This window comes from Saccostrea echinata, unplaced genomic scaffold (genome assembly GCF_033153115.1).
Source record: "Saccostrea echinata isolate AGI-Se365-2 ecotype Australia unplaced genomic scaffold, CSIRO_AGI_Sech_v1 ptg000025l, whole genome shotgun sequence".
Taxonomy (NCBI): domain Eukaryota; kingdom Metazoa; phylum Mollusca; class Bivalvia; order Ostreida; family Ostreidae; genus Saccostrea; species Saccostrea echinata.
The window spans coordinates 17,066,819-17,081,855 of record NW_026889774.1 but is presented as its reverse complement, the minus strand read 5'-3'; the positions used below and the strand labels follow the sequence as shown (position 1 = coordinate 17,081,855).

General features: G+C 35.0%; 1 protein-coding gene across 2 annotated transcripts in view; it reads right to left on the bottom strand.

Moving 5' to 3' along the window:
* The window catches only part of LOC133192068 (protein-associating with the carboxyl-terminal domain of ezrin-like), a 474,471-nt gene that overhangs the window by 224,302 nt on the left and 235,132 nt on the right, over nt 1-15,037 (bottom strand). For both annotated transcript variants that reach the window (XM_061327911.1, XM_061327912.1), the window contains one exon: nt 2,961-3,038. In XM_061327911.1, coding sequence (XP_061183895.1) covers nt 2,961-3,038 — 78 coding nt within the window. The remainder of the gene's footprint in view (nt 1-2,960; nt 3,039-15,037) is intronic.

Genomic DNA, 15,037 nt, shown 5'->3' with positions numbered 1-15,037 from the left:
ACACCCACTGCCCGATGGTTTGAATTTTTTTCCTTTGGTAAATTCTGTTTAATTAACTTGTATATACTCTCAATTTAGTCCACAGGTAAAATTTCATAATTGAATTATTTATCGAACATATGCAGTACATACAGCGCCATAGCAAAAGTATTCGCGATTCTTCAAAATGGCTGCCATAAACAAGGATGCACAAAAAATATTAAACTATTAAAAAAGTATGAAAAACTGACTTACTTTTCTCAATATTTTGTGAGTTGACCTTTGGATCTTATTACGGCCTGGATCCGACGGGGAATCGATAGGTATAGGTTTTTTACATACTCAGGGGAAATGTTTTGCCAAATGTCAAGTATTGCATTAAAAAGTTCATCTCGGGATTTGATGTCTCTGGTCGTGTATTGAAGTGAACGTTTTAATTTCAACCAAATATTTTCAATTATATTGATGTCCGGGGACTGTGCCGGCCATGTGATGGAAGGAATGCTGTTGTTTGTCTTATATTGACACGTAATCCTGGCTCTGTGCAAGGGTGCATTGTCATCTTGAAATAGGTAAGCTTTATTGGGAAAATGCCTCGCTATAACTGGCCACAAATGTTCGTCGAGAATGTCAATATACTTTTGAGCAGTTATGTTGCCATCAACAAGGCACAAAGTACCTACACCTTCGTAAGTAATACATCCTCACACCATAACTGAAATCCGACATTTACCAGGAGAGCACATGCACTGAGGTAGATGTGCCTTATTTGCTTTTCTCCAGACATAAACCCTGTGATTATCTCCAGTGACAACTTGACTTTTGTCAGAAAATATGATATTTTGCCAATATTGTTCCACTGTCAGTCGTCGTTTCCCTAAACACCAAGATAATCACTTTTTTCGATTAACTTCACGTATTATAACCATGCATTTTCGTACAACTTTTCGTTGATATCCTTTTTTCCTAAGAAATCTCTGGACTGTACATTTATGAACAGTTTCTGTAGAGCAATTTCCTTCATTTAAATCCAACGTAACATCATTTAAGGTCCTGTATCTGTTGCTTTTGACCGTCCGCATAATCCAGTTTTCTTCTCTGTGTGACAACTTTCGAGGTCTACCAACTCGAGGTAAATTTTCCACAGTTCCCCGTTGAATATACTTATTCCAAACGTATCTAATGGTAGATTCACTAATATTCAACAGACGAACGATTTCTGAAGTTTTGTGCTTCTCATTTTTCAAAGTTACGAAAGATTTTTAGTTTCCTCACTCAGCTCACAAGATTTGCGATGCATGGTTAAATTCTGCTTGTTTACATTCACTTTAGAAAGTGCAGATGACAATTTAATATAAAATTACATCATTTCCTACATAAAGATAACTCAGTAAAAAAATAAAAGGATAACTTGTATTTTCCATAGAGTTATCGCTCTTTTCCTAATTGAGACGCGCACCAGTAAGCCGCCGCCATTTTTAAAAATCGTGAATACTTTTGCTGTGGCGCTGTACTTTACACACAAATGCCTCTTTTTTGCTTGTCAAAAAAAATTCTAAACAGCGCACCCCCTCCATTCTGAAATTTTTAGACCCACCACTGAGGAACAGCAGTAGGCCTGTGATTAGTGATGTTTATATGGAAGTATCCTTATGAAGTGTATATTCAAGTACTGTTAATCCCTTTTTATTTGTGAGAACTTTATTTTCGCGTATAATTACGTGAGTCTGTTTGCAAAAATTTCATTCTCACGTATATTTGTATTGTTAAAGATTATATACAACAAAAACGTTGCTTGCGAAAATTTTGTCTCGCTAATAAATACAAGATAGCTATCTAACGAAAAAAAGGTGTCGCGAAAATATAGTGATCTATAGTATCTTCAAATCATGACCCCCGGGTTTGGGTGGGGTTATAATGGATGATCGAAAGTTTACATATGAATACATGGAAATATTCTTTAAAAAATATCTTCTCAAAAACAGCAAAGCAAAGATTAGTCATATTTATAAGGAGCATTCTTGTGCATGTCAAGTGACATGTTCTGATGGACGACAATATGCGCAATGAGGGAAGGTATACATTGTTGCCGGCGACAATATGAACAGGACGACAAAATGTACTGTCACAACCACGTTGCATGAAATAGCATACGAGACACGTCAGTGTGATTTACTCAACAATTATATTCACAAAACTACCAAAAAAAACAACAAAAGAAAACTTAAAGCAACTATATCTGTGTATGTACAACTTTTCAGCCGACGACATTATGTACCGATGGACGACAATATGTGCCGTGAGGGTAGGTACATATTGTCGTCGACGACAATATGTACAAAACGACAATATGTACCGTTCAAAAGATATGACCATTTTTTGAGTTTTTTAAAATTGGGTCAAACTCCTAAGCCAAGGTCTAAAATTCAAAAATTTTTGGTATCGAAAGGAAGGTCTTGTCACAATAAATACATTGGTGAAAATGAAAGCCCTAGTACTAGTTGTTCAAAAGATATGGCCAAGGTTAAAGTTTTTAAAAAGTGGGTCAAACTCCAAGACCAAGGTCAAATAGTCAAAAATATTTATACCAAAAGAAAGGTCATGTCAAATAAATACACATGTGAAGTATGAAAGCCCTAGCATCCACCACTTAGTAAAAAGTAATGGCCAAGGTTAAAGTTTGGTGTTTTTTGCAAAAGTCAGTCAACCTTCAAGGTGAAGAGGTCAAATATGTTGGTACCCAGAGAAAGGTCTTGTCACAAGAAATAAACATGAAATATGATAGCCATAGCTCCAACCAATAAAAACTTATGGGCAAGGTTAAAGTTTTTTTTTTTTGACAAACAGACAGACAGACAGACGGATGAACAGGGCAAAAAACTATACAGCCTGAATCATCTATTATGGGGGCATAAGAAATAAACATCTCTTTGGTTAAATAAGAACTAAAGTTGTTATATCATATGTATAGTTTGAGATACCTGAAAAACTCTTCTTTTTCTTTCTGTGACTTTAGTGTTACTTCAGACAAAAATTTTCTTATTAGTAATAAATCATTCCTGAAAAATAAAAGTGTATATATTCATTTCTCAGGTATTAAAAAGATCCTATTTCAGCTGCAAATGAAAAACACTGTAATTAAGGTAATTTTGCTTTCATTACTACATGTAAATGTTTCAGTGCTATGATTCGTACCTCCAAACACAGACATTTATTTTATCAAATATTCAGATATGTATATATTTGAATACTCGTTGAATTCAGATATAATTATTGACAAATTGACATCCCTAAAGTTTAGGGCACTTAGGACAAACTGAATAATGGCATGAATTCAAACACCAGCAAAATCTGGTAAAGATAAAATAGTAAGTGAAATTACTCATCCACAAATTTAACTCCACCCCACTACCCACAGAAATTTTCTTTGCTGAAATATATGCAAAGTTAGACAGTATCACTTTAACCTGATCTCTCATCTGGAAAACATGAGTACAAATTAATGGCAAACAGTATTCAAACATATTTAAAAGCCTACATTTACAAGTTTGGTCCATGTGGGACTATCTACTACTCCTGGTCTCAAGACCATAACCTAAAAACAGACTCACCTGTAAGTCAAAATTTCAAATAAGTATAGCTTTAAAAATAGTTTGAAATAAAACAAAATTTTCATCATGTGAAAGCTTCGCATTTAATGCATCTTTATTATACAAAATTTCAACTTTATAAACATGCTTATTCAATATAAATCAAGATATTCAAGACATAAACTTTGACTTGTTTGTTCTCAGTTTATGGTCATGCATGGCCAGGATTGCATATTCAAAATTTGTAACTTCAGAATTCATTTTAAAGAAAAAAGTCAAATTTTTCAGCAACCAGATTTTCATTTATAAAACATCCTCAGATCAATGGAAAAGTTAATATCAAGAAAATTGATTGCTCCAAATACCATATGACTTTAAAACTCTTCTAGAAAATGTATGTCAGTTGCTAATAAGAACAAGAGGCCAGAGTCCTTATACACAGCACAGTTAAGGCTACAAAAAGAGGGTGGAGCCTAATTTGTACGGGAATAATTAACTATGACATCATACAAAACCAACAATTCTTAAAAATACCACAAAATAAAATGATTTGCTATTCTAAGCTGTAGGAGACCATCAAACTACATCAAAACTTACTACAACATGCTGTTTTGTCGTTAGTTAAATCCCACATAACAAGGTATAAACGAGTCACTGATCGCAATGCACTCGTCGGTGTGGCGTCATTTCGTAAAACTTGACGCAGTTTGTATGCAGTGAGAGGCAGATCAAGTAATATTTTCTCAACGAAAAATGTATTCTATAATTAAATATCATATTATTTACAGATATTTCATAGGCCATTAACTTGGATTCAGTGTCTCCTTTATGATTTTATTAATATATTTTCCTTACATTTCCTATTCAATTGTTACTGCCATATATTCGTATGCAAGTACATCGGAGGGTAATGTAAGGGTCTTAATAAATCGATCTAGTGCAAGGGCATACACTCAATGGATCATAGTAAGCTTTTACAAATCAACTGTAGAAGTATTAAGGTATCTGAAAAGTGCTGCGATCTTGATGAAATCTTGAAAATAATTTAATTATTTCTATATTTAATGCCATTGACCAGCAAAAAATACAGCATACCATCATACAAATATGATTTTAACAATGAAATAGCAGAATCTATATAGGATTGCAGCACTTTTCAGAAACTACAACGCATGTTGAAAATATTTATAAACTAAACTTAGAATTTTAACTTGGTTATGCCCTTGCACTAGTGAAATTTATAGGTAACCTCAATACTGCAAGTAAATGTGCTAAAATCACATGACTGCCGCATCACGTGACAAGTCTTAATATATAATCTAATCGTCCTCATTATGTAGTTATTAACCGTAATTACATTTGTCCGATATAAATAATGTACTAAAAATAATCGCCATCTTGATTATGAATACATTTTTAATCACAAAAATTTGTCGATATTTCTATTGGCACCTTAACTGTACTGCGTAGGTCACCTGACTGTCATGTAACAACTTTCCCACAATTAAATTGGGTTCATGTTTCAAACCAGCGGTTTAAGAGGAGTTGCGCTGACAAACTGTTCATCTCTATATTAAAAATATGGCCAAAAATCTAAGTTGAAATGTGCCGAAATTCCCAGAAAAATAATGGAATCAGAATTTCCTGGTAATATGCACATCTACACATTGTGTCCTAAATATCTGCAAAGTTTGACCAAATTCTGTGCAGCGGTTTAAGAGGAGTTGCGCTGACAAACTGTCCATCTCTATAATCAAGATATGGCCAAAAATCCAAGTTGAAAAGTGCCAAAATTCCCAGAAAAAATAAAGGAATCAGAATTTCCTGGTAATATGCACATCTACACATTGTGTCCTAAATATTTTCAAAGTTTGACGAAATTCTGTGCAGCGGTTTATGAGGAGTTGCACTGACAAAAAAACAGGACTGACGGACTGACTGAATGACTGACTGACGGACGGGTCAGAAACATTTATACCTCACGCAAACCATAAAATTAACAACTTTGGAAAAAGCACCTTTCCTCATCATAACCATGAACTTAGTTCATTGGCTTAATATCCAGGAGCAGAGGAAAATTTTTTTTATAGAAATAATGCATTTCACTATATAATCAGTAGAACCCCACCCTAAAACCGGAAGTAACCTAACCTACGGGCCATGAAATTCATAATTTCGGAAGAAGCACCTTTCCTCGTCATAACTATACATTTTGTTTGATTAATACCCAGGAGCAGAGAAGGTTTTTTAAGAATTAATGCATTTTCACTATATAATCATTAGAGTCCGCCCTAACACCAGAACCCGGCCGGCCCTGACCCAGGGGCAATGAAATTCACAATTTTGGAAGAGGCACTCTTCCTCATCATAACTATGTACTTAGTTCACTGGCTTAATACCCAGGAGCAGAAGAGGATATTTTTAAAGAATTAATGCATTTTCACTATATAATCATTAGAGTCCCGCATTAACACCAGAACCCCTGACCCTGGGGCCATGAAATTCACAATTTTGGAAGAGGGCCTTAGCGGTCACCTGAGTATAATGTAATGATCCATATATATATTAAACAAAATAAGCTGATGAATAAAGCTTTGTTGCTCAAAAGCAAGAGAAATAGGATGATCAGGGATCAGCAAAATATTAATTTAGTACTCAATAGCAAATCTTAGAGTTGATTTATTTATTTGCCTCTACTCTCCCCATTTGTCACTATCCTCATGCGGACTAAAAAAAACAACAGTTGTAGAGCATTATTAGTTAACACAATTCATTCCCCTCGCATCGGCCTCTCTTGATCTTTAAAGATTATTTATTGTACAAAGATAATGTAATTTTGTCCCATTTTCATTTATCTATTATTTAAAAGTTTACCTGACCATTAAAAACTATGAAAGTACTTTTGGTATCAAATATTATAAAATTTCTTGTATAATTCTGTTATTCAATTGACCTTTAAAGTTACATTATTTACAGTGATTAACTACATGTATTATAGGTGAATAGCAAAGAGGGATATCTTCTTTCAGTAGAAATTAAAACAAATGACCAAAGGGTACAGAATCTCAAAATTTGGTAAAAAAAAAAAAAACATCCCTGCTAATTACAACTTTATATACTTTATTTGCTTCCTACATGCCCAGGAGCAGAGAAGATTTTCAAGGAAATAATCAATTTTTACTACAGATTCAATATAGCCCCACCCTTATACCAATGCCCCTGACCCAGGGGCCAAGATACATGTATTCATAATTTTGGAAGAGGCACTCTTGCTCATCATAGCCATCTACTTAGTATGTTTCTTTAATAACAATGGGCAAAGAAGAAGATTTTCAAAGAAATAATGCATTTCTACTATATATTCAAAAGAGCCTCACCCTGAAACCAAAATCCCTGACCCCAGAGTGATAAATTTTAACTTTTTTGAAAAGATTTCCTTGCTCGTCATAACCATGCAATTAGTTTTTCTGTTAAATACCCCGGGGCAGAGAAGATTTTCAATAAAAAAAGAAATGCATTACACTACATTTAATAGACCCCCTACATGAGCCCATGGGGCAACAAAGAAGAAGGTACACTTTTGACTTTATTTTGCCCTGAAAATTTAATGTCTTCAAAATGTTTTGAAACTGGCTTAAATATTAATAGAGTATATGAATGTGATAAATCAGGAAAGAATATGGCATGAAGGAGTACCACACGGAAATATGACGTCATTAATTTGATGCATTTCTCTATTCTAAACAGAAAAAGCCTCAAAATGACCCATTTCAAGGGTTATTTTCCTTAAGAAAATAATGTCCACAGCCATCGCCCACTATAATTTTCGGATATGTTGTGTAAAATTCTTTGAAAAATCACATATCTCAAAATCTGTCTGGGCGATGTCTGTGGACAATATTATCTGAAAGAAATTTCCATGGAAAATTCTGCAACTTTTTAAGAAAATACGAGAAAATGCACATGTTTATGACATCACAATTAGCATTTAGAAGGTCATGTGAGAAAAATGATTTGCAAGATCTTTCTGCATGGAATTTCAATGATTCAGAAAGCATGAGTTTTAATTTTTTACATCACTGTCATTTTTAAGAAAAACACAGGGCAAGATTTGTATTGAAACCTTACCTTGTTCTTTCACAATTTTAGAAGAGGCATCCTTAATCATCATAACCATGCACCAACTTTATCTGCTATATACCGAGAAGATTTTCAAAGAAATGATGCCATTTCACTATATATTCAATGACCCAAGGGCCATAAAATTAATAATTTTAGAAGAGGCACCCTTCTTTATTATAACTATCTTCTTAATACATCGACTTAATACCCAGGAGCAGAGGAGAAGATTTCAAAGAATCAATGCATTTTCACTATATTACCATTAGAGCCCCACCCTAACACCAGGGGCCATGAAATTCACAATTTTAAAAGAGGCCCCCCTCCTCATCATAACTATGTATTTAGTTCATTGGCTTAATATCCATGACCAGCCCATACCAAAATTAAATACAAATTAAGTACGAAAAAAAAAGTACAAAAAAAGGTCACAAAAAGTATACTTTTTTCGACTAAATTTGGGACAAGGGATTTGGTCGTTCCAAATTGAGTCAAAAAAGTATACTTTTTTGGGCTTTATGAGAACTTAGGTTCTTGGTTACAAAAAAAAGATAATAAAAGTATACTTTTGGTACATTTCTATATTTGAGAAAAGTACATAAAAAGTATAATTAGAAGTACAGAAAAAGTATATTCTTAAAACTAACATACAAAAGTACAAAAAAAGTACATCTGGAAAAAAGTACAAAAATGTATGAAGTACAAAAAAAGTATACTTCCAGAAAGAAGTACAGAAATGTATGAAGTACAAAAAAAGTATACTTCCAGTACAAAAAAAGTATACTTCCAGAAAAAAGTACGGAAATGTATGAAGTACAAAACAAGAGGCCCATGGGCCACATCGCTCACCTGAGTAACTTTGGCCATGCTGTTCATTACCAGACTTCCCCCCTTGTAATACCTTTTGTGGCCCCGCCCTACCCCCGGGGGTCATGATTTGAACAATTTAAAATCTACACTACCCCAGGATGCTTCCAAATAAGTTTCGGCTTTTCTGGCTCAGTGGTTCTTGAGAAGAAGATTTTTAAAGATTTTTCCTATATATTTCAATGCAAAACTTGTATTCCCTATTGTGGCCCTGCCCTACCCCCGGGGGTCCTGATTTGAACAACTTAGAATCTACACTATCCCAGGATGCATCCACTTAAGTTTCAGCTTTTCTGGCTCAGTGGTTCTTGAGAAGAAGATTTTTAAAGATTTTTCCTATATATTTCAATGCAAAACTTGTATTCCCTATTGTGGCCCTGCCCTACCCCGGGGGTCCTGATTTGAACAATTTAGAATCTACACTATCCCAGGATGCTTCCACTTAAGTTTCAGCTTTTCTGGCTCAGTGGTTCTTGAGAAGAAGATTTTTAAAGATTTTTCCTATATATTTCAATGTAAAACTTGGATTCCCTATTGTGGCCCTGCCCTATCCCCGGGGGTCATGATTTGAACAATTTAGAATCTACACTATCCCAGGATGCTTCCAAATAAGTTTCGGCTTTTCTGGCCCAGTGGTTCTTGAGAAGAAGATTTTTAAAGATTTTTCCTATATATTTCTATGTACAACTTGGATTCCCTCTTGTGGCTCCGCCCTACCCCAGGGGGTCATGATTTTTACAATTTAGAATCTACACTACCCCAGGATGCTTCCACATAAGTTTCAGCTTTTCTGGCTCAGTGGTTCTTGAGAAGAAGATTTTTAAAGATTTTTCCTATATATTTCAATGTAAAACTTGGATTCCCTATTGTGGCCCTGCCCTATCCCCGGGGGTCATGATTTGAACAATTTAGAATCTACACTATCCCAGGATGCTTCCACTTAAGTTTCAGCTTTTCTGGCTCAGTGGTTCTTGAGAAGAAGATTTTTAAAGATTTTTCCTATATATTTCAATGTAAAACTTGGATTCCCTCTTGTGGCCCCGCCCTACCCCCGGGGGTCATGATTTGAACAATTTAGAATCTACACTACCCCAGGATGCTTCCACATAAGTTTCAGCTTTTCTGGCTCAGTGGTTCTTGAGAAGAAGATTTTTAAAGATTTTTCCTATATATTTCTATGTAAAACATTGATTCCCTATTGTGGCCCCGCCCTACCCCCGGGGGTCATGATTTGAACAATTTAGAATCTACACTACCCCAGGATGCTTCCATATAAGTTTCAGCTTTACTGGCCCTGTGGTTCTTGAGAAGAAGATTTTTTAATGACCCCACCCTATTTTTGTCTTCTCTTGATTATCTCCCCTTGTGAGGGGACTTGGCCCTTCATGTTAACAATTTAAATTCCCCTTCACCCAAGGATGCTTTGTATTAAGTTTGGTCAAAATTGGCCCAGTGGTTCTTGAGAAGAAGTCAAAAATGTGAAAAGTTTACAGACGGACGGACAGACAGACAGACAGACGGACAGACGGACAGACGGACGGACGGACGACGGACAAAATGTGATCAGAAAAGCTCACTTGAGCCTTCGGCTCAGGTGAGCTAAAAAGTATACTTCCAGAGAAAAGTACAAAAATGTATGCAGAAAAAGTATAAAAATAGTACTTCTTTAGATTGATGCTTAAAAAAAGCACAAAAAAATGTCAGATTTAAATGAAAGTACGAAAAAAGTATCCTTTTTAGTTGGTACAAAAAAAGTAGGGAAAAAGCACCCCCCCCCCAAATATATATAGCAAATAGCCCCCCTTTTTTTTTTTAAATACATATATTATTTTGAAAGAACAATAAAAAAAACCTCAAAAATGACAATTAAGCTCAGGTATACCTAAATAAAACCAATTAAAGGTACAAAATTGTATTTTGAATGCATGAAATTTTAACAAATATATGAAGTATTGGGAAAAAAATTCATCTTATCAGAAACAAGAGGCCCATGGGCCACATCGCTCACCTGAGTAACTTTGGCCATGCTGTTCTTTACCAGATTTCCCCCTTTTAATATACCTATTGTGGCCCCGCCCTACCCCTGGGGGTCATGATTTGAACAATTTAGATTCTACACTATCCCAGGATGCTTCCATATATAAGTTTCAGCTTTTCTGGCCTAGTGGTTCTTGAGAAGAAGATTTTTAAAGATTTTTCTTATATATTTCAATGTAAAACTTGGATTCCCTATTGTGGCCCCGCCCTACCCCCGGGGGTCATGATTTGAACAATTTAGAATCCACACTACCCCAGGATGCTTCCGTATAAGTTTCAGCTTTTCTGGCCCAGTGGTTCTTGAGAAGAAGATTTTTAAAGATTTTTCCTATATATTTCAATGTAAAACTTGGATTCCCTATTGTGGCCCCGCCCTACCCCAGTGATCATGATTTGAACAATTTAAAATCTACACTACCCCAGGATGCTTCCATATAAGTTTCAGCTTTTCTGGCCCAGTGGTTCTTGAGAAGAAGATTTTTTAAGATTTTTCTTATATATTTCAATGTAAAACTTGGATTCCCTATTGTGGCCCCGCCCTACCCCCGGGGGTCATGATTTGAACAATTTAGAATCCACACTACCCCAGGATGCTTCCATATAAGTTTCAGCTTTTCTGGCCCAGTGGTTCTTGAGAAGAAGATTTTTTAAGATTTTTCCTATATATTTCAATGTAAAACTTGGATTCCCTATTGTGGCCCCGCCCTACCCCCGGGGGTCATGATCTGAACAATTTAGAATCCACACTACCCCAGGATGCTTCCATATAAGTTTCAGCTTTTCTGGCCCAGTGGTTCTTGAGAAGAAGATTTTTTAAGATTTTTCTTATATATTTCAATGTAAAACTTGGATTCCCTATTGTGGCCCCGCCCTACCCCCGGGGGTCATGATTTGAACAATTTAGAATCCACACTACCCCAGGATGCTTCCATATAAGTTTCAGCTTTTCTGGCCCAGTGGTTCTTGAGAAGAAGATTTTTTAAGATTTTTTCTATATATTTCAATGTAAAACTTGGATTCCCTATTGTGGCCCCGCCCTACCCCCGGGGGTCATGATCTGAACAATTTAGAATCTACACTACCCCAGGATGCTTCCATATAAGTTTCAGCTTTTCTGGCTCAGTGGTTCTTGAGAAGAAGATTTTTAAAGATTTTTCCTATATATTTCAATGTAAAACTTGGATTCCCTATTGTGGCCCCGCGCTTCCCCCAGGGGTCATGATCTGAACAATTTAGAATCTACACTACCTCAGGATGCTTCCATATAAGTTTCAGCTTTTCTGGCCCAGTGGTTCTTGAGAAGAAGATTTTTAAAGATTTTTCCTATATATTTCAATGTAAAACTTGGATTCCCTATTGTGGCCCCGCCCTACCCCCGGGGGTCATGATCTGAACAATTTAGAATCTACACTATTCCAGGATGCTTCCATATAAGTTTCAGCTTTTCTGGCCCTGTGGTTCTTGAGAAGAAGATTTTTTAATGACCCCACCCTATTTTTGTCTTCTCTTGATTATCTCCCCTTGTGAGGGGACTTGGCCCTTCATTTTAACAATTTAAATTTCCCTTCACCCAAGGATGCTTTGTACCAAGTTTGGTCAAAATTGGCCCAGTGGTTCTTGAGAAGAAGTCAAAAATGTGAAAAGTTTACAGACGGACGGACAGACAGACGGACAGACGGACGGACGGACGACGGACAAAATGTGATCAGAAAAGCTCACTTGAGCCTTCGGCTCAGGTGAGCTAAAAATCAGAGAAACTGGAAATCGGGGAAATCTCTATGAAATATTAGCTACAATTCAAAAATCTTAAATGCTAGCTTTTATCAAAATTCAGAAGCATGAAACCCCACATCTTCATTACATTATTCATTATTTTCAGTACTAATATTCCATAAATAATTTAAAGAATATATTGGAACATCAAATCATCAACAAGATTATAATTCTGTAAATAATGAGATCTGATCCTTTATAGTCTAGTAACTTATAATGCATGGTTATGTCACTGATTGATCACGCTCACAGATCATCTCTGCTCCTTCACAGTACAGTCATCCCATCTTTCCCTCCCGTTTGAATTTTCTTGCTGACACAATTCAGTGCACTAACCTTTGACCGCATAGCAGTGTTAATGTCACCCATTTTTTCACTGATCTTCATTTGAATTTGCTAAATGATTTCAGCCTTCAAGTACCTTTCCTTGGGTTCTGCAAAAAAAAGTTAAATAATCAAAGCATTTTTTTTTTCATTTTTAAATCAAACATGTTCTCAAAAAGCAGAATTCCTGTGCTTAATACATGGCAGACTGACATATAGAATCATATATTCAGTTTAATGTTCAAATAACTTGAAAACCAATTAAAACTCAATAATCTTATGTGAAAATCCAAAAATTTAACCCCCGATCATCCCTATCACTTATAAAATTTTAAAATAAGTCTTTTCAGTGCATGAGTATATTAAGGATGGACAAGCCTACTAATTTGATATGTCTATTTTGTATTTTACAGAAATCAAATTAGATTAATATGTACTTACTGATGATAAGATACACTTAAATTGTTGAAGTATTTTCCTATGGCTCTGCATGTTAGTGAGATGCTCATGGCAAAAAACGTATGCATGCACTGCTGAAAATTATAAAAGAAAAATCAGGTAACTTGAATGTTTAAGAATTCTCCGGCATTATATCCACACACAAACATTTAATTATTTTCATTTTTTTAAACCTGACAATGATTTTGAAAAATTGTAAAGTGAGTTTGATATCCCTGTCTAAATTCCTTATGTTATATGAGCAAATAGAAAAATAATCATGTGTCTCAATATTATGTTTATATAGCACCCCCCCCCCCTTTTAAGTTCTTTTCACCCTGGAAAGATGATCAGTATAACTATCCAGTTCAACTTTAAATTTTTCAGTTACATGTAAATGCTGATACTTTTTGCTTGTTTAACCAACCACATGATTATTACTACCCCTTGAACACCCCCCCCCCCCACACCCCCACCCCCCACAACACACACCTGTCCTCCCTTTTAACATGTTTAACAAAAATCCATTACTTTTACAAACTTTAATCTTACAAAATTCAGTAGATTTGATATGTATTTTTTTTTATCATGCCAAGACTTAGCTAGGCTACAGTAAATGTTCCCAGATACTGACCAATGCTGACTGTATTATAAACATATTGCATGAATTATACTGAAATATTTGAAGAATTGAATATGTCAAGGAAATAAATGATTCATGCTATATTGAGCCAGAGAAAAAGCATGTTTCAGTATGTTAACTTTAGTTTATATACATCGTCATACTGATCAAAACAAACCAGAAATCGAAGACACAAATGTCCACAATTACGTAAAATCTACATTAAAATTCTCCACTGAATACATTCCTAAAGTGGTAAAATGCATTTCCTGCTAACAACATATAGAATTTAAATATAAATATAGTCTTACCTACTTCTTTATCTCCTTTTTGTTCTCGGCATTTCCAACCCACCAATTTTCAAATCGTCTCTAAAAAAATCCGCGCTTCGTTGTCGACCAATCGTAGACTTCGTAAGAGTCACGTGATAAAAAAGGAAATAAATAATTACTAAATTAGTTCATAAAAACACCAAAAATTCCCGTAATACTGTTTTTTAAGTCATCAAATTTATTTTAAAGCCGTTTTCTGTGTAATACTCGTTAGGTAGCTTTACCATCATCGTGATCGCCAGTTCGTTTTATGATCGTCGTCGCCATTTTGTTTGTTTTGTTTTTTTTTTAACTGAAATTATTTTATTTAATAAAGCCACAAGAAATTCTGAATGCCATTGTTAACTGCTAAAACATCCTAATCAAACTGGCAGTCTTCATTCTCAATGTCGAAATATCTGTTACAGCATGGGATTTTGCACATGCTACTTATATAAATCGTGTACATGTAAACATGATGAAGTTCCTTGTGATAAATAAAACGATGGGCATGGTGCTTATTGGAGGCTTTTGTATTTATATTCGTGCCTTCCTATTTCCGTTTTTAATTATTAAAATATGTAACACTATAAACCACAGGCACTTGTTTCGGTAATAAATTTTTAATCCATAGTATAACTATGGGTTAAAAATTTATTACCGAAACAAGTCCCTGTGCTATAAACCCTATTTTACTTTTATTAATTTAGCCCGCATTTCTCATTAATCATGCTAATCCGTTTTATTTACCATGATAGCCAAATTTATTACAGGTAATTTCGTAAAGATTCACCAAATCTTATTGTGAAATGTGCAACTTCACAAGTTTCCACAAGTCTAGACAACAAAGGTCATTGAGTACAAACACCTGTCACTTGAAATCAACATGGTTTGCACAAGAGAGAGAGAGAGAGAGAGAGTTGTGAAATATAACTGGACTACTTGTTCATGTTGATATATAGAATTCCCTTTGCAGA